The 20,330-nt window shown below is 38.5% G+C and overlaps 1 protein-coding gene across 1 annotated transcript in view; it reads right to left on the bottom strand.

The window, feature by feature from the left end:
- Window positions 1–16,149: 16,149 nt before the first annotated feature.
- The window catches only part of FBXL17 (F-box and leucine rich repeat protein 17), a gene marked incomplete at its 5' end in the record, with an annotated part of 308,442 nt that continues 304,261 nt past the window's right edge, over window positions 16,150–20,330 (bottom strand). The window contains one exon of the mRNA XM_084278599.1: window positions 16,150–16,727. Within this exon, the coding sequence (XP_084134725.1) occupies window positions 16,590–16,727 (138 nt within the window). The 3' untranslated portion in view covers window positions 16,150–16,589. The remainder of the gene's footprint in view (window positions 16,728–20,330) is intronic.

Raw genomic sequence — 20,330 nt, 5'->3', positions numbered from 1 at the left:
CATTCTCCAATTCCACCCCATAAAAATACACACATACAATTTAGAGATTACCTTTCTGTTATTGATGCAATGTTGCTACCTATGTTTTGAAATTAGAAAGTACAGTAACTCCTATGTAATGAAGGGGGGAAACAGTTAGCTCAAGGTCACTTACGTATCAGACTTGCTCAGGGAGATGGCTTGGTCCTGAGCTCCTGACCGGGGCAATGAGGTTTGTATATCTGTGTTTATAGATAATATGATATTTGTTTAACCTGTCTGTCTGGATAATATTTGCACTGTGCAAGCAGGAAAGGAAGGATGAAAGAGCCAAATGTCAGGTATTTATGTTTATGTGTACAACAAAAGGGAGAGTTTACAAATGTCAGCAACTTGTTTTCGTGTTCCACTCCCTCAAAGCATCTTTCCGCTAAAAAATTGGATGTGACAAGAAATTAATCCATATTGTGATCTAATTATTGTTGGAATTATGGGAAAAATGTAAGATGTCTAAAATATTTAATTGTGAGAAATGTCTATCAAGGTAACTTTGCAGTGAACTTCTCATAAGATTTTTAAACAGTTGTGCCAGGTTTGAAGTGCCTAAATAACCAAGAGACTGTGATTTTTGTCTTTCTGGGACACACTTGAAGTCCACAAAACACCCTTCTCTGATTCTTGCTGTCCTACTGGCAGCCTGACTGTGGAAGAGGTTTCTCATTTACCTGGTGAAGGCTCAGCTCTGGGGGAGCATTTGCACATAAACTGGTAACAGCTGAAAAAACCCTATATTTATATTTTAGAGCTCATTAAATTATCTCACTTTTTATCTCATAAAACTATCTCTGCAACAGATAACCATTTTGGGCAGTGTAGTTAGGAGCGTCTATGCCATGATTGAAAGACCATAAATACTTGTTTAGGTGCCTTTCTACTACCAGGGTCTGCTGCCGTGTGTTCTCACACAAGCTCTTTGCTTGTTCCTTTTTTGCAAGTCCCGGTGAAAAGGAAGTGCTCACCCAGGAGAGTGTCCAGAGGGTTTGCCAAAAAATAATGTGTTGAGCCGACCTGTGCAAACAAAACTGGCCTGTCATGGGCGTGATTGTTGGCACAGCGACGCCATCCCTCGCTCTGCTCAAGAAACACACTCACATACGATGTGGAAATGAAGTTTTGCTCAGGTATTTCTTTTGGGGCACCTGCTAGCTGCTATGAGAGAATGTAAAATAGAATGGGAGAAAGATCCATTGTCAGGGGAAAAAAATAATCTGTTTGATACCGCTTTCTGTTACTTGCAATACTCAGCAGTGGTTTTCAAGGTTAACTCATTAAACACATTTCTGTCTTTGTCAAGCCATTTCTATGAGGACGACTTGGACTGTTCAGGTTGTGGAAAGAGTAATGGCTCTCCCAGGAAAAGCACTCTTGGATCATTACTATATGTTGTAAAAGGAAGGAAGGAGGGGAGAAGGGAGGGAGGGAGGAAGGGCAGAATCACTCAGCCCCCCCCCCGCCCCCCACTTTCCCCAGCCCCTCACTTCCTCAGTGCCATGTGGCCCTGGCTCCCAACCCTTCTGTCCTGACCTCCCGAACACCATGCCCCATGGACTCAGGTCAAGAGAATCTCCCCATCCAGCCCCAGCCTTCACCCACCCCACCTCTTCCCCTGGGTGGTGACCAGGTCTCCATCACCTCTTCCTCCATGTGTGGCTCCAGCTGCAGGGCTCCCTGGGCCTTTCTGTACAACTTGAGCAACAGCCACAGGCACACATGCTCCATGCAAAGAATTTTGACAGGGGACAGGATCTCTGAGCACCAACCACATGGTTAGTGCTGGGATGGCATTCAGTGGTTCCTTCTGGGATGGAAGTGACTCATGGGCCACCCGTTCAAGAGCCCAAGTCTTCAGGTTTGCTTTGCTTTCTAGTTATGCTGCTGGAAAATGAAATCATTACTACAAGTTTTGTTTTGTTGTGGTTTTATTTTCATATCTTCCACACAGATTTCTAAAACACAGTGATGAATTGCCTATAATAAAATGATTTGGTAACTATTCCCATTGTCTTTGATCACTTAATTAGATCAAGTATATTACATTTCAGAGAACAGAACTATGGACCTTATTTGCATTTGTATTTGAACTTTGGCACTATACAACGCTGTGCAGTCCCTGTGAAAGGCTGATATCTGTTGGTCATAGTGGCAGAATTATGTAACTAACACCAAGGTAAGTAGGAATCAGGTTCATTGCTTTGTGTCTGACAGAGATATTAATGCTGTGAAGAATTTTTGCAGACATTATGAGAGTGATTATGGTTCTAATGATTGAATACAGCCAGTTTTTGCAAATGGAAATGGCTAACAGAGCTGCAGGCAAGAAAAAACTGGGGGTTTGGGGTCTTCTGTGATTTTATCCTCATACCACAGATATAAATGGCAGTTTCCTTCCAACAGGAGGTTATTAGGTCAACCAAGTGGTTAAATTCAGAGTAGCTTAATTTAAGTCAAGGGGACTGCATGGTTGTACAACCACATAAGAGTATTACCACATCCCACAGGCTTGGAGACAAATTTTGCTCTTGTTTAACTTGGTGTAGAGCAAGAGTAGATTCTTGCCATTAGTGCAATTAATCCAAATATATACCATTATAATCTTCAACAGCATTCACCTATTCAGAAGCATGCTCTGTCTTTATTTTGTGCACATAACTTCCCTTGACATTAACAGGAGGGGATAATAGACATGGAAATGTAAAGAGAGGTTAATACTCTTCCCCGTGACCTTCCCAGAGACATCATATTTTCTCAAGCTGACCCCTCATTATGCTGAAAACTGCAAAGAAAAAACCCCACGGTTTCTGTTGCTTTTTTTGTTCACTTCAGAGACTACAGACATCTGCCCTAAGTACATTCTGTTAATAATTATTTTGAATGTATTCTAAAAATCCACATCATTCCCAAAGAGGGGAAAAACACAAAAGAAACCCCAGTTGGTGAAGGAGGACAATGTGAGACATTATAAGCAGAGCTGGAGCTGCCTGCCGTGATTGCCACTCGGAGATAAAAATCATTCCTCACACTTTGAGACAAAAGTAAATGGCAGTTTGCGATGTTAAGAACCCCTGTGGAAATAAGATGAAATGAGACGAGGCTTCCAGACCTGTGAGAAAAATCAATCTGATGGAAAATTGACAAACTTGTTTAACGTGTCGGCACAAGATCCGAGAGTTGACCCGTAGAGACCTCCACTTAGGCATACCGTGAAGTTACTGTCAGTTCTCTTAATCTGTTCAATTACACAACAGGATCTCAAAGGGGACTTTTTACCAAACATCACTTTAAATTAACTTTTCTCCTTCGTGTTTTAAACTTCCAGTCCTCCCCCCTCCCCTTTTTTCAGCAACATGGGTAAATTATTAAAAAGCCCTCTTGCTTATCAATGTAAATGTTTAAAGTTTTGATTGGAAAGAGAGAAAGTTTGTGCAGTTAAAAAGAGAAAAATGCTCATCTCATTGCATGTGGTGAAATTCATCTCCACTATAATTTCTCTGAGGCAAAGGTCTATTGTTTTTCTGTTTTGGGGGATGAAGAAATGGTAGCAAAAAGCAGCACACCATCATTTTTATTCCATTAGGAACATGAAACTGTGCCCCTTTCACAGCCACAGGCCACAAAGCAAAATAGAGAAGGGTTTGAAATGGAAGAAATACTACTGTACTGAGCTGACCTCAAACATTTCTCTCTTCTGACTACATCTTTTTCTTTTCTGTTGAGGAAGTGGAGCAACTGTAGGATAGGAAAGGAAAATGCTAAAGAATCCAAAGGATCAAATAAATTTAACTTTGAAAATAAGTACAGCAGGATTTAAGAGAGAGAGAGAAACTGAAGTCCAGATGGCTGGAGAAGAGAAATTGAGCTTTTCCTTCCTCGTTACTTTATTAAATGCATCTTTGAAACAAAAGATTAATTTTTCCTAAAATCTGTTATACTTGAAATCTGAAGTGAAGGACTATGAAACTGAGCAGAAAGAGCAGCAGGAATGTGGCCTATCAATTAAACTCAAGTGCCAAGACTCATTTAGATTAATAGGTGTTACAGTGCAAGTGCCCAGCAATATTATTTAATAGGTTCATTTTAAGAAAATGCATAAGTACGAGCAGTAACACAGCTGTCTGTTAACTGGCTGACTCATAGGGAATGTCCCAGTAGCCACAGTATTTTGCTATTGATCTGGAGAGGGTGTGGATCATGTCATGGATCTTGCTGATGAATGCGCGGTTTTGCTGATTTTGATGGAGTTAGAGGCTTTCTTCCAGATACTTTTTAGTTTGTCTGGTTTATAGCTTGTTTTTTTCCCATTGAAAAGATCAAGGCTGGGAAACAAAAATTCATTTTAAAATAGTAAGAAATGAAGACTGGGATACTGAGATGACCTATTCTGACATTTTTTGGGAAAGAAAAAACAAAAAAGTCCATGGAGCATGAACACTGTGCAAGAGAGACTGCATCTAGGTAGGGGGCAGAAGCCAACAGCTTTTTTTTTTTTTTTTTCCCATTCAGCAGGATTAAGTGATTTTCTACTGTGCTTGTTAGAACAACTTGAAGGAAGACGACTTACTTCTGTAGCTACTTAAAATACAAAAAAAAGCATCAACTTTAGAAGGTCTCTTGTTAGTTTTGTTAGGAGTAGAACTATTAATATTGTTGTGTCAGCAGCTCTTGATAGAACAAAATTCAATCAAATGCTTAAATAGATAGCACTTTAAGAACTTCTTTTCTGACTAATATCATGTTCGTGGTCTGAAGATTTAAGGTAAAGGTTAACTGTAATTTGTATTACATTCCTACTCTATTACTGTGTTTTGCACTGCTACCAGAGGTAGCTTTATTTTTGGAGTGAAAATAATTTCTAAACATATTCTCATGTATAAGCCACCGAGTCTCAATGGAAATTTGCTAAAAAGTAGTGCTACCACTTTTTTTCACTTTCTGATAGGCCAGAGGAAGACCTAGTTGCTCTTTTCAGCAGCAAGCACTTTATAAAAGTTATGCTTCCCAATAAGAAAATGTTATTTTTTCTCTCCAGTGGCTTTTTCACAGGCTTCAAAAACTTCAACCTCCTCAGACTCAGTAGATATTGGCAGAACTCCAGTTAGTCTAAATAGTAGACACCCTTGTGTTTGTGGATTTTTAATGCTCTTTGGAACTGTGTACATCCTCAGGTACACGTGCTCTATGTCTGCGTACACTTAGAAGAACAGATTCCGACCTGCAGTAGTAAGGAGGCAAGTTCCAAGGTGGTGTGAATGAGCACTAAGACTGTAAGGCTAAAGGGGCCCAAATTCATGGTATCTCAGTTTTAAATGACTGTCAAATGGTTACCCCTCAAACACTCCTCCAAGCCTGATCCATAAATCCAAGTGCAGATGTGGCACATTATTGGCTGGTGATTCCTGCTGCTTAGTTACTGTATATTTCTTATTCACAAACTACAATAGACACCAAAATTTGTAGATATAGCCTGTGTGTCTAATGGCATTTTTATTTAAAAGACTAAGGTCTAAGTCTTCTCAAAATTGGAACAGCTCCATGCTTTTATGGAAGCTTTTGGCCTTGTGAGTTCACCTGCAAAAAACCCTCAGCATTACTGATTATCAGCGCTAATACTAATGGTAGTACCAATGCTTAATGCTGTGTACTTAGTACTTAACCAAGAATTTTCTAACCAAAGGGTCAAGAACAAGGTGTAAGCAACATGAGAAATCTCATTAACACATATATAAGGACAAAGATCAATGTAATGACAACGAAGTGTCCTACATGTTATGCTTTATCATAGTAACAATAGCTTGAGAAGTGGATTTATCTGAGCCTCAAACAATAAAGACTGTGTTTAGAAAATACTTCAGAGGTAACTCTAGGCAAGTCAATAATTAAAAAAAAACCCACCCAGCCTTTGCAATGTAGCTGCCAGCAAGTTAGGCTGATTGTTTCACAGACATCCTAAAAGGAAGAAAAATCTACATATCACTCATTTTTACTTATGTGTGTCCTTTCTGGGAGGGGAAAAGAATCATACCTTTGTTAGACATCATCAAAAAAGGACTGGGAAGGCCAGATGTAGAAAGAGCGAGGAAGTCCTTATTTTTGCTTTTATCAATGCAGACTTGCAAAGAGAAAGAGCAAGAAAGTTTCTGTGGCCCTTCTCCTGATGCTATATAGGCATCTCCTCTTAAATTTAAAAAATGCCTCAAGGATTTAGTCACCTAAGTCACGCAGAGGCTTTAGAAATTCTACCTCTTTGTCTAATACCAGTAGTAATCCATGATTCTTGTCTGTTACACTCCCACCTTGCACAGAATTACCATTTATGGTTCTTTGTGGTCCAAAGGGTTTTTATTTGTTTGTTTTCTATTTAATGTATTTCTCTTATCCCCACACATTGGCACTATGGAAACACACCTTCCTCCTCCCCAAGCTATACTGGGCAACTTCCCAGACTAGAAACAGATGGGCTGATCTTACCTATAGAGAATTTATCTTCCTTTAATGTTGCCCTTGCCACTCCCCAAACATATTCTATCATGTTGGCAAGGATGCTATACAGGGTATAGTATCAAAGTATGCCAAGTACCAAATCTTCTCTTTATGTCATGGTATATTGGACTGTAGAATATTTAAGAAAGGTAGATGACTATATTTGGTGGGGTTTTTTGTTGGGTTTTTGTTTGTTTTTTAGATTTTTTTTCAGATGTTATATATCCAGTTTTCAAGAACATCAGCAGAATTTAATTTCAAAGATGATGGGTACACACGCTCACAAGTATACAAAGGTCAGAAAAATAAGGTTTTGAGGGCTAGTAATGTTTTCGGTATTTAACAGAATTCAAATGAGCCTGCATTTGCTCAGGTCTACCTTTGCTGAAGAGGCTTCCACCCATGGAAGGTTTATGCAAGATATTTATTTTTCACAGGCAAATTTCTTGAGTTTAATTTACTGCACATCTTTCCTGGAATAGTTCTCAAGCCTTTCCAGATGCAAAGTCACAGAGAGCTGCCAGGCTATATATGATTTTACATGCCTTACAGATAGCTCAGAGATGCAATTGCAAAATCTAGTGCTCATGGACAGCTGGGAATTTGTGACAGTCCCTGAGGACTTTGCAACCATAAACCAATGACTGGATCACGCTGATCCATAAATGCATTTTTCTCCTATTTCTGGCTAATGCAATACAAATAGTCTTCCTATTTTTAACTATTTCTAAAGCCACACACAAGAGAACATAAAGAAAATGTCATATACTCAAACAGAAAGGCCATCAGTTCATTTGCTTTTGACGCTGGCAAAAGACTTCAATACCTGTACTATTGCAGGAGGCATCAAGTGCAGAAATATTCCTTAAGTTCTGCTTTCAGAAAATTTTGCTAAAAAGTGGTGATTCATTCAGATGATAGAGGGGAATTGGCAATAAGTTCTGCTGCAGAGCAGGAAAGCTTAACTCATGAACAAGCTGTGGGGTGAAGTTGAAGGTTTCAGTTTATTAATAGCAGTTTCCTCCTCTGTAAGAAATCAGGAGCTCTCATGGTGATGCCACCTCCTCATCACCGTACTCTTTGTGTCAGTCTGCCTTACCACCTTCACTGCCTTCTTTCTGTCCCAGAGTTACCCTTGCCTGACTGACCAGCAGTCAGGGAGAGAGGCAAGATAGACGGTGGGTGGGTCTGTGGTTACCCCCGTGCCAAGGGTGCAGTGGGGCTCTGATGCTTGTCCTGGCGTGGGACTCTTGGCTGGCTGGGAAAGCCACGCTGCCCTGCAGTGTGGCAGCAGGCTGATGCTCTGGGACATGGTTCTGGACAGGACTGGGGTTGAGCTTTGGGACCTATGACAGCTTCTGATAGATAACTGTGACCTGCAAACAACAGATGAGCCATGAAAGCTATGTTTGTATGAAACATTTGACTGGCCAGGACAGCTTTCTGGTCCTGAGGCTGATGGATACTGTACAATGTATGTTTGTGACATTAAACCTTCCTGCCCTCAGAAAGATGTGGCTGCATCCAGGGAGCCTAAGGAGATGGCTACTAGGCAAGTTCAGGAGAACCTGTTTAGAAGAGAGTCGGTAATCGCTGGCCAAGAGTGTGCTGGTGACTACTGGAGTGACCTGAAAGCCCAGCAGTGCTCCTGAGGAGAAATATAGCCACAGGAACTAATGTCACGTGATGAATAATACACCATGAGAAGTCAGGGGCCACTACCAGACTGAAGCTGTATCTCCTGGTTTTCAGACCTGTTTTGTACTCCAGTTTGGCTTTGCCACCAGTTTAAATTACGTTGAGCTGAATGCTGTGTAGTTTCCCTAGGTGGCCACAACTTCTATTACTCCAAGGATACTCTATTAATATTCGTTTGTTGCTGGACCCTGTTTTTATTTAACAAAAAAGAGTAAAATTTGAAAACCTTTAATGAGCAAACCTTTCCCTTCTTCTTCTGTTGGGAAGATCATGAAGGCATTTGGACTTTGGAATTCTCTTCACACTTCTGCAGAGTCATTAAAAAGTAATTTTCCTTTAGCTGCAACCTTTTTGGTTGCCATTAAAGATTTCCAGGTGCATTTGCTCCCTAATCAGAAATGTTCTTTTGTACGAAATTTCTCTTAAAGAAAAATATTTTTTTTTCTATTTTCTGGTTTGCTCATTCACCTCAGTCTTTGAGCATCGTTCAAAGCATTAAGCAAGGTGATTAACATTCACTACGTTTGCTGCTCATCTGTCTCCAAGTAAAGAAGGACATGAAGCATTTTGTTTTGTATATAACTATTTGCTGCCTAATTTAGAGGGCAAAAAAACCCCACCAGCTGTCCTTTAGAGAGGAGGAAATTTTTAGTTTTTATTGATTCAAAGACCCTGCTTTGCACAACATGTTTACTATGGTCCAGAGCGGTCACATAGACTGCAACAACCATGAAGACAATCTTTCAGCCCATCAAAGGAAAGGACTAAGATGTTGATCTTGATTCCAGGAGACCCCAGAGCAAGGCACCTGCTGCTCTCTGGAAGTTACTATTGCTACAAAATTCCCCGCAGTTTTCTCTATCAGACAGTATTTTGGAAACACCAAAGGCTGTAGCATTTTGCCATGGGGTACATGCTGAAAGCATGAGACTGCGAAATTTTCAGTCCAGAAGACTTTATGACTTCATAGCAGCTGGAAATGCCCAATAATCCTGGCTGCAGAATTTTTCATTTTAAGACTTCTAAAGCTTATTTATATACAAACGCTTTTCATAAGCTTCATATAGAGTGACCTGCTTGGTCACAGAAGTGTAAACACTCCAGCTTGCTGTTAGAGTTTTTTCTTTTACCCAGAAATAAATTTTAAACACAATTCCATTAGCAAAACTTTTTATAAAGTTGGAACACTTGGATTTACTTTACATAATTCTGACAGCTTTTACAAAAAAAAAAAAAAAAAACCAACAACAAACCCAAACCCAAAACAACCACCCACATCATAAAAAAATTAATTTTGGCCCGAGTTTCTTTTTAACAGCTGTAAAGATGCAGCTGTTAGACAGATCCTTAATTCAGCGCTACCTTATTCCAGATTGCTAAAGTGTCTCCAGTCAAGCAAGCACAGCTGCAGTGGTTTATTTGTGCTAATCTGAGCCTAACGCAGACAAAGATCCAGAGAAACAGCTGAGCTATTTGACTGTTCTTTGGCAGCTCATCTCATCTCCAGTGACTGCATCTGTGGGCAGTACAGGCAAGGAGCTGAGCACAGGGAGGCAAGGAATCTCACATCATTTAGTGCCCTCAGTTTTGTGTAAAACAAGACTTGGAAATATAAAAAAAACCCCAACAAAATAATGAGCTGTCTGCTAAAAGCAGGATGGACGTTCTTGGTAAAAACACTGTCTAATTAATAGACAGTAAATTCTTGTAATTAACTTTAATACTGTCCCCATTTTCTATTCTTTCTCTACTGAAAGGAGAAGCAGCCCATTTTGTTTGTATGCGAATTTAGGAGGAGGCATTTCATGCTGTCCTGTATGACATGTTGGGGTTCTCTGATGTAACTGCTGTGTAACACCTCATCCATGTGGCACCTCTGCTTGCCTTAGTAAATTTGTCCTTGGGTCCACTTTTTGACCTGCAGGATTGCAGCTGTGGATCAGGCAGAGCAGGAGCTCCCAGGAATAACATGCTCTGGTTTGAAATTCCTGAAAGAGCAGAAGCAAAGAAGGGCATGGAAACACAACAGCAAATGAATCGTTTCCTTTGTTTGAACTGTGGATATTTGAAGTATGTGTAAGTTGCTTACCCTGAGGTTATTGATGCCTATAGTTTTCTTGGAGATAGCGGAGGCAGTGAGTTTGGCCAAAATTGCTTGGCTGTCGAATAAAGAACTCAGATGTGGAATTTCACAAATTCTTCTCATTAGCTAATCATCCTGATCGGTAGTTGTGAAACAGTATTTGATTTTATTCCTGCTTGAATTTAGACCTGCAACCATGACATGTATGTTAAAGGGATCTAAAAATAATAATTAAAAAAAAAATCCAAAAGACTCTACGTTAAAAATCCTTAATGACAGGAATTAGGGTATTTTTGTTTGCTTTGGACTTGATGTCCAACATTAAATACTTCTGCATTTCTGCATTGTGTGTGTCCCTCTCTCTTCAAAAGAAAAAAGAAAAAAAATGAAAAGTTTTGTGCAGTTGTCTGCTCAATAAGCAGCTGTCTGCAAAGGTCAGTGTTTTCTCTGCATACATCCACTTGTCAGCTCCATGCTACTTTCCAGGGTGAGACTGACTAGAAACAGAGAAAAGATGATGAAGTAGCTCAAGAACAGTTGAAGATTAAGAGATTACAAGGATTTCAGAGCTTAAACAAATATTTACCAGTAAGTCCTTAGCTTAATTTTGATAGACTTTTGCAGCTAAATGTGTATTACTTTTTCCTAGCAGAACTACAGACAATTTAACAAGTGTAGATGTTCACCATGTGTCAAGCAAAACCAGAAAAGCACCACAGACTTCAAATAAAAAAGGTTCTGTTCCTAATCTGAAAGTAGGCCTTAGCTTTTTTTTTAGTTTGCCCAAATCTGATCCAAGATTAGGACAAACACAAGGTCTTTCAAATTCCTCTCTTCCAGTCTTAAAATCAATTAAATGCAGAGTTTTCACATATTTGTGAAATAAATCTAAATATATTTATATTTAAAATAAAAAAAATGTCTTGTGATCAGTGTGTCTACAGAAACTTAAAGAAAAAGGAGGAAAATAGAGGATGAACCTTTCACCCCTTACAAAAACAAACAAAACCAAAACCAGAAAGCCCCTATTTTAAACAACCTTTATCGTACTCTGTGGTCTCAAGTTCAGGTACAATACTAATAAAAGATAATTTCAGATACACTTGTGTACAAACAAATTATGTTACCAACAGGTAATCCAGTAACTAATGCTACTTTTCCTGATCAGATGACATAGTTGTGTTCTTAAGGGTCAGCAGACAATTGTAACCAGTGAAACTGCAAAAAGAAAACAAAAGCAAACCAGTACATGTTTTTAAGTGTCTACATTTTTTATAATCTTATATAATACTATCATGTATGGGAACTGTCACATGAATTGATCCACTCAACATTTTTATTTAAGACACCCTGATGTGATTATTCTGTCCCAGGTTCAGGTAGGATAGTGTTAATTTTCTTTCCAGCAGTTAGTATGGTGCTGTGTTTGGGAGTAGGGTGAGAGCAGTGCTGATGATTGCTCACTGATGATTTAGTTGTTGCCAAGCAGCCAGGGACTTTTCAGCTTTTCATGCTGCCCTGCTAATGAGAAGATGGGAGGCACCAGGGGACACAACTGGGACAGGTGACCCAAACTGGCCCAAAAGGGTGCCCTGTGCCAATTACGTCACGCTCAGCATAAAGGGGGGGCTGGTGGGGGAGGAGTGCTCAGATCCAGGATGTGCATTTTTTGGGGACAGTCTGGCTTCTGGACAGCTGTGAGCTGTATGGTCTGAGTTGTGTGGGTTGGTGAGAAACTGCTTTGTGTATCACCAGTTTTGTGTATTTTGCTATAAACTTACAATTATTTCTCTCTTCCTCTGCTGTCCCAGTAAACTGTCATCCCAACCCGCAAGATTTTAGGGGCTTTTGATTTTCTTTTCCTTCTGTCCCCACCACCCCACCACCACCCCCCACCCGCCACCGGCAATTGCCTACACACCCCCTCTTAGGCCAGCTGCATAGTGCTTGGTTCTCAGCTGGAGCAAAACCATGATACCCACAGGGGAGAAGATAAAGGAATTAGATGTGTAAAAGAGCCAGGGTAAGAAGGGGGAAGGGAGAGGAAAAGAGTCACTGAGTATCTTTCCTACAGTTTCTCAGAAAAAAACCTGAATGAACCCAAACAACAGAACAAGAAGTCACAAAGAATTCTTTAGGTACCCACCTGTTTGAGACTGGCAAAATACAACTACTCTCACAAAGCATTATTTGGTTTTCCAGTGGTGCCGACCTATGGCATGCTCAAGCCTGGAACATTTCCCAGGGTGTCTGTGGCTTGAAAAAAACCAATTTGGTTACTGTTTCTAAATTTACCAAAAATTCAAATAAAGTCTCAGTCACCTACATGGACAGTACAGCAAGTCACTCACAGATAATGCTGGGAGAAAAACACCTACAGAATGGAAAAGGTAGTATTGCTTTAAATAATTTTACTTTAATGGACTTTTAAAATGGATCTGCTTTAAGGCCGCTCTCTATCAATCTGGAGTTTCACAAATGAGCAGCATAAACACCTAATTTAGAGTATAAATATTTACGAGATCAGACGTCATCACAGTCTTAGGTATGCTTTTACAATTGATGTTTCACTATGCATTCCTTTATTGGGAAACATTTATTTACTGAGAAGGTAGTCAAACACTGTAACAGGCTTCCTAGAGAGGTGGTTGATGCTCCAAGCCTGTCTAAGAGGCATTTGGTTCTTAGTAACAGGCTTTGGCTTTTGCTCAACCCTGCAGTGGTTGGGGACTTGGACTAGACGAATATTGTAGGTCCCTTCCAACTGAAATGTCCTCTCTCTCCCCTCACTTAAAATGTGTAGGGGTCCTTTGGAGTCTTTTTCCTTTCCTTCTTCAAGATCACATGAAAAGTCCCTGTCAGCCTCATGAAAAGTGTGCTTTGTGCCTCTGTTTTCATGTAACCTTTGTGCACATGACCCATGCCTTTATCGGTTTTGTTCCTGTCAGTACCACTTTATTAAGCACCAGTAAGGCCATATCTATTTCTTGAGAACGTAGGTGGACTCAGTGAGCTCATGTGGAAGCCAACTGAGAGTCAGAAAAAATTAACTGTTGGTTAATTATTCCTACTAGCGCTGTTTTATAGCTAGGGATTACACTTTGTTTTAGCAAGAGATTAGCAAGTTTAGTAGTTGTAGGAAACTATAAAGGAAGGCTCAAAATCTTTTGTAAGACCTACAAGGGAATAAGTGTTTTCTACGAGTGAATCTGGTGGGGTTCTGGCGGCATGTCTGAGCTTTGAAGGTTTACCAGACTCAGCTGCTGTAGGAGTAGCACGGAAGACCTCTGGACAATGAGGACAATTTTGAGAATGCTGATCCAATTGGCCACCCATAGCCATTCTGGGATCAGTTTATCTTTGTTGGATATTTTTCACAGAAATTCACTTTGTCCATGCTCAAAGATGACTAGAAGCTGACTAGTACTACGTAGATCACTTGCTGAGAAGGGGGTATGCTTCACAAAACTTCCCACTAACCTGGGAGCCTGAGCAGAGTGAAGTTGACTCTGCGTGTGAAACACAAGGGTAGCTGTTTTACCTGCTGGGACACTGCTTGAAGATGCCCCCCTCACCATCGCCTTTGAGTGGCAAGAGATGGGTAGACTGACCACCAGCTGAACTATTTCAGTGGTATTAAAACAGGATTATGCCTGGGTTTAGAGGATTGAACGACTGAAGTTTTCTGTCTTCTTTTTTAGTACCACCACCTATTGCTTTGTTAAAAAAGCCCTTGGAGCTTGCCTTAGCCCCCTCTTCTGCACGCTGAACAAGCTCAGCTCCTCTGGCCTAGAAATGCCTCTGATAAGGCAAATGCTAAGCCATGGGGTTACCTACATTGATGTCAGGTTTCCACACAGATCTTGAAGGAACAAAGACATTTTGTCAGTAAAGTTGGCCTGTTGGAACCCAGGAAATCTAGCATGTAAGCTGCCTGTGAGTTTTAAGGCTTGAATAAGAGAAAATGGGTAATTTTTCTTTTTACAAGAGGCAGTAGATTTTCTTTTTCCCTTAAATGGTATTTCCCCCAAATGACATTTAAAAAATTAAAAACTGTGCATCACTGTTATTTATTCTTATAACACTACTTAGGAAATATTGATTTATAAGGGGAAATTAAAAAGCTATCTGTGGAAACACAGCACTTAAAAGAACGTGTTTCTGCCTAGTATTCCTATACCACGTAAACTTCCATATTATGCAAATGGCAGGACCCATGGAAATTAGTTAGCCACACTCAGATCTGTGAGGATTACTGTGTTCAGAAAAGTAAGAGAGATGACAGCCAGTAAAAGGCAAAGCTACTGGAAGTACTTCATGGCAGCAGGGGAAAGACAGGACCAACTGATCAGTGATATATAAGAAGAATTAGACTTATAATGTATTTTAGATGGAAAAGGATCTCTGAATGTCATCTAGTTGAACTCTGTCACTCACAACACGGCCAGCTTGGATCAGTTTTGCTCAGGACCACGCCCAGGTGAGATCTGTATATTCTGGAGACTTCAGTATTTCTGTCAGCACAGTCTAAGTATAGTTAGCAGCACAGATAAACAGAAGACATCATTTAGTTTTAGTTTCTTTTATTAAACCCATTGAAAGATCAAAGGTTTCACGGAAAAATAGAAACTTACAAATTGTGTGAATTATTTTAATGCATTCATAGAAAGACATTAAATGAGAAATGACTAAGATTCTACATCTGCAATATAATCCATTGGCTTTATTCTGAAAATATTGTTGCCATTTCTGAGTAAACAAAAAGCCTAGCATTACACATGTTCACATGTATTTACCACTTATTTAAAGCAAATACTTTACCATACAGTTTTTTCCAGAGAAATTAGTTCATCCCCATTTTGAAAAGTCTGATAAGAAAACATTCAACACCCTCACTGAGATTATGATGAGCTGATATTTCTGTTGTAAAAAATTATGCTATGGAAATCAACAGTTTTACAGAGAGTTTTACAGCCATACTAAACAAGCTTCTAGGTTATGCTGCATCGGACCTTCTGGATTAGCAAAGTATTTTGACAATAATGGCAACTCTTCATCGGAAATTTAAACATTCCATACTTTGGATTAAAATGCTCTAACCTTTGAAAAACCAATATCCAGTGTGACACACCTAAAGACATTCTTAACCAAATGGTAATACTCTAAAAGTTAATGCAACTTCAAATTGAAGCTGCAATATCCATATTTACACTATCCCCATGTAAAATTTAACTCCTCAGAATGCAATGTGACACACAGAAAATTAGTATTTTTATTTATTTAGTCTGGGTGGTTTTTTTGCATACACTGTATTATGGTGCTGTAAAATCTTACCCATGATGGGACTCATGCTTAGATGGCCTTCCCAATGTGAGCACTCTTTGCATTGTAAGAAATCTTGTAAAATAACAACCACCCAGGAAATGTCTTACAGCCATTCATCTTGGTTATTTCCAAATTCAGCAACCCAACAGCATAGTCAGAGTTCACTTAGAAAAAAGATATTTAAGCCTTGCTAACTTATCTCATATAATCGGTGCATTCAATTACTGTTTGATTTTATGAAGTGGAGCTGGTTATCAGTGTCATGTTAAGCGTTGTTAACTCACTTATTAGAAAAACGGCAAGATGGAGAGATTTAGAAATCTTTACAGCACCTGCTTTTTGAAACAAACAAATAGAAGAAGATAGAAATTCTGTTGAGTCATAAGAGAAATTAGATTGTCCATGAAATATCCATTCTGTCATTGAAACCATTTAATAAAATTCGTATTTTAAATTACGATTTTTATAATTATTAAAATAAAGAAAATCTTAGATTTTCTTATTACTGTGCATCTTGAAACTCCTGGGGTAGCTTTAGTAAATAATAAACATCAAGTTTAGCTCCCGGTTCCAACACAGGCTTCTGTTGATCAACTGCACTGAGTTACCATTTACAAATGAAAGGAAACACGCGTGACCAAGGCAATGTAAAGTAAACAGAGGAAAAGAAGCTTAACATCTACAACCCAGACTATCCCAAGAACTAGTAGGAACCCACTTCAAGAAATCTCCTGAAGGCTTTTATAACTTCTATGCAAACAAAAATATGATGCATTTCTAAAATTTTGCTTCAATATTAATATTTAGTTGTACAGTACATTAAAGTCAGTGTACAGCTTTTACCATTTTACTGTAACCTCTGTAAACTCACAATTATATTGCATCATATGAAAGGTTGTGAACCCTCTGCAATCCCCATTATATCTACTGAATGCAGCAAGTGGAACTGTCATGTTAGCATAGGAGGTTAAGAGGCAGTAGACATATTGGGTGTCCAGCCCATTTTATAAGCCCGTTCCAACGTCCTCTTGCAGTCCTGTAGTACAGTACTAAAGGTTATATGTGGATACTGCTGCACTAGCTGCTCCACCGTGGCTTCATTCACCTGCAATTAAAGAAAAGAATTGATGATGTATGAACAGTGAATAAAATGGGCAGCATAATGCAAGCTGAATGAATGATCAGACTTTGAACTCCTGGGAGGACCTGTAGGATTGGGCTGTTGATACCACAGGTTTGGACACACTTGTCATGGAACAAGTACGGAGAATGTAGTGTTCAGTCAGAGAACAGAACCTCCACACCTTGTCAGTACTGTAAAGGGAGAAGTTTTATGTAATGTTCCAGTAAGTGCTGTTTGTCTATTTGTGATTGAAAGCAAACAGGAAAGACAAATAGTCTTTGCTTAGAAAACAGCCACAATGTTTAACAATCCATTTAGCTATTTCCATTTTATACTTGACTATGCTGGCCACTCACAGAGCCCCCAAACCTAATTATTCAAAGGAAAGACATCCTGTTTATCAAAGTGCTGCCCAAAATAGCAGATTTCTGTTTTGAAATAAAATAGTATTTATTCAGATTCTCCCAAGGACACATAGGCCTGAAATTTAAGATTTTTATAGCTTTGGAAAATGAAAATAGATGATTTCTATTAATTAATTTATGGCACATTTATGATACTTTTATACATACTAGCTTGTAACTCCACAATTAACCTTGCTGAAATGAACCTGCACTGTACGATAGCTATCAATGTGGTTGCAATGAACAGTAACAAGATAACATGACTAGACATTGAGAAAAGAATGTAAACTATTACATATTGCAGGTAGGTCAATTTACCAATTACCAATATAGGTCAACTTTACCAAAAGTGAGAAGTCCTGCATGTCTTCACATGCATCACTAGTAGAAGCTTTTATTTTAGCCTTTTGGTGTGAGGTTAACACTGCACAAAGTGTTTTTTGGGCCAAAATGGCGGGATCAATAATTAAAACCTACAAGCTTGACAGGTCTGGGATGCCCCTCCTAAATCTTAGACATCAAAGACAGCATCTTTATCTTGATTAGACAAGGCAATCAGGCAAGCCTAGCTAAACCTAACACCTTTACAATTGCAGTGCTGTGAAGGGATTAATTTGTCAATTATTTTTAAGCTGATTGCAGTTCATATCACAGAAGTAGACAGTTTTCTTCAGCCCTTAGATAAATAAAAGATTAACCTAAGAATCATAACTTCGAGGTAGCTCTTTGAAATCTTTGTTGAACACTTGGGCATTTTAAAAGGCATCAATATTACACATAAATACTGAACCATTTAGATCAGTAAAATTTACAATGGGTATAATTGTTTGCTTTTATCCTCACAGTGTTCCACATTTAAGGCTAAAAGTGAAAAAAAGCACCAAAAACTAAACTAAAATGTTGACTACCTTCATAAAGATCCATCTTGGGAATATATTATTAAAGCACAGTGACCACAGTATCTAATAATATTTTTGTCCTTAACAGATAACAAGGAGTGCATCCTTCTGAACAGTGATTGCACCCAATGACAAGGATAAATGAAAGGTTTAATATCCAGTTCTTCTACTTTGATAATAGAAACACTCAATCTTCATTCAAAGTTTCATCTAGCAGAGACTGACTTGGATAGAAAACTGGTTTAACATCCCTTCATAGTACAAACTGTACTCTTTCAGCAAATTACTACGTTACAGTAACATCTTCCAGTGCTGAAAAACAAGAAGTGACTTTTAATAAATCAAAATGAAATCAGAGATAGCCCAAGTCCTCCAACATTTTTGATATTTATAGCTGAATACATACTTTCAAACTGTCAGCAACACTTCATAGAAATATTACTTGGTAGGGAAGAATCCCCTAAAGTAGCAGTATTTGCTACTTTTTGCCCATTCAAAAACAGTCAAAAGCCTCTTTTCTTTAAATTTGTGGAGCAGAAAGCCATGGCAGAATCTATCATACTACCAGAAATTCATCTTAACAGTTAGCTCAGCCACAACAAAGATGCTTACCACAGACGACTGCTCATTCTGCTCTTTCTTAAAGGGAAACTTAAAGGAGAGATATCAATTATCTACCAGATAGATGTAAGTATTACTAGTAGATAGTGGTTACTATGATTTGACACATACTTGTTGGGCTTTATTTCTTAGAATGGCATGGACATGTGGCTCTCAAGCTCTAAATGATGTGTGTATATATGTATTTATATAGCTCTATGGATATGTCATAAGCAGATTTTCTGTTACAGGAAAGAAGTAGTGCAAATTTGTTACAAAGATGATGTTCAAACACAGTAAGTTAGGTAATGATCTCCATGTCCTTGAGTCTTTGACTTAAGACTGAACATATTCACAGAAGCTGCAGTCTAGCTAGATATAAGCTAATGTATTTACTACCAGGCTAACTTAAGTGAAACAGCATGGCCCATCATATGCGGGGAGACAGGTGGGATCTTTTAGTCTTAAAGCTTATGAAGAAATCTATGGTAAACCATAGATTTACTAACCATTTGTCCTAGTTTTTTTCTGATACCATTATAACTGGATACAATAATATTTTATATAATACCTACTAATTGATATTATTAACTTACTAAACAGGAGAAGGAAACTTTTGGTATGGAGTGCCAAATTAAAAATTAACATGACCATGCAAACCACTGCAGAAGCAACATTGGAAAAAATCAGCTATTTTATGCTCAAAAACCTGAAGAGCAGAAGGTTTTCTGAAGTTTTCCTGGACTGTTAAACGGACACTTTAAATTATTAGTTTGATCCTAAACAGTAACCTCAGTGGTGTTAAACAGCAAAGGGACAACAAATTCTATGAACCCATTTGGAACCGTAACAGTTACACGAATTAATTACTTGGAGATAAAATAATTGATTTTACTCTTATGGTAGAAAAAAAGTATCCTACCAAGCTTCATAAAAAATTATCAAATATACTTAACTTTTAGTTATGTGTAAACATTTTGAATCCTAAGAAAGAGAAAGCAAGGAGTTAAAAATTATTATAAAAAATTCAATATATCTAAACTGAAGAGGGAGAAACAGGATCCTATTTGGCGGCAGGGAACCTTCATGGATCCCAGAATGAGAATGAAATGCAGACAGTCAAGACACAAATGATCCCCTTTCAGAAGATTTTGAAAGCTCTTCATTTACCATGAGAAAAGTCAGGTGAAACGCTAAATCAGTGTACATTTTTTAGTATTTTAAACTTCCTCTATTATTGCACTAAAACTTTCCTATCTAAACATTAGGAAAATAGAGAAATCACAATGTTGTTCTTCGTTAATGAACGAGATGAGTAATATCTAAATCAACTCTCTTGGTACCCTTGATACTGGTTCCCCCAATGATGAAAAGAAATCTTACGCCTAAGTGTTTGAACTCAAGCTTCTGTCTCTGTTAAAATCCAGCCTGACTGGTGATAAAACAAAAGTACTGAATTATTCCCAAAATAAATTCATAACACAAACAGAGCAATTTTCCCTTCTGAGCTTGAACGGTCTTGTTCAATGAATGAAAACTAGAATCTTCACATCTTAATATGCTTTAAAATGTTATATGTTTCTTCCACAGAACTTCCATTAATCTTTTGAGTTGTCAAAAGAAAGACTGCTGTCTGAAGATAAACTAGTTAGATTATCTAATACAGAACTATTCATTTGAAT

This window comes from Gallinula chloropus (assembly GCF_964237585.1).
Source record: "Gallinula chloropus genome assembly, chromosome: Z".
Lineage (NCBI taxonomy): Eukaryota > Metazoa > Chordata > Aves > Gruiformes > Rallidae > Gallinula > Gallinula chloropus.
Note: the sequence above shows the minus strand (reverse complement) of the source record. Positions and strands in the feature narration are given on the sequence as shown.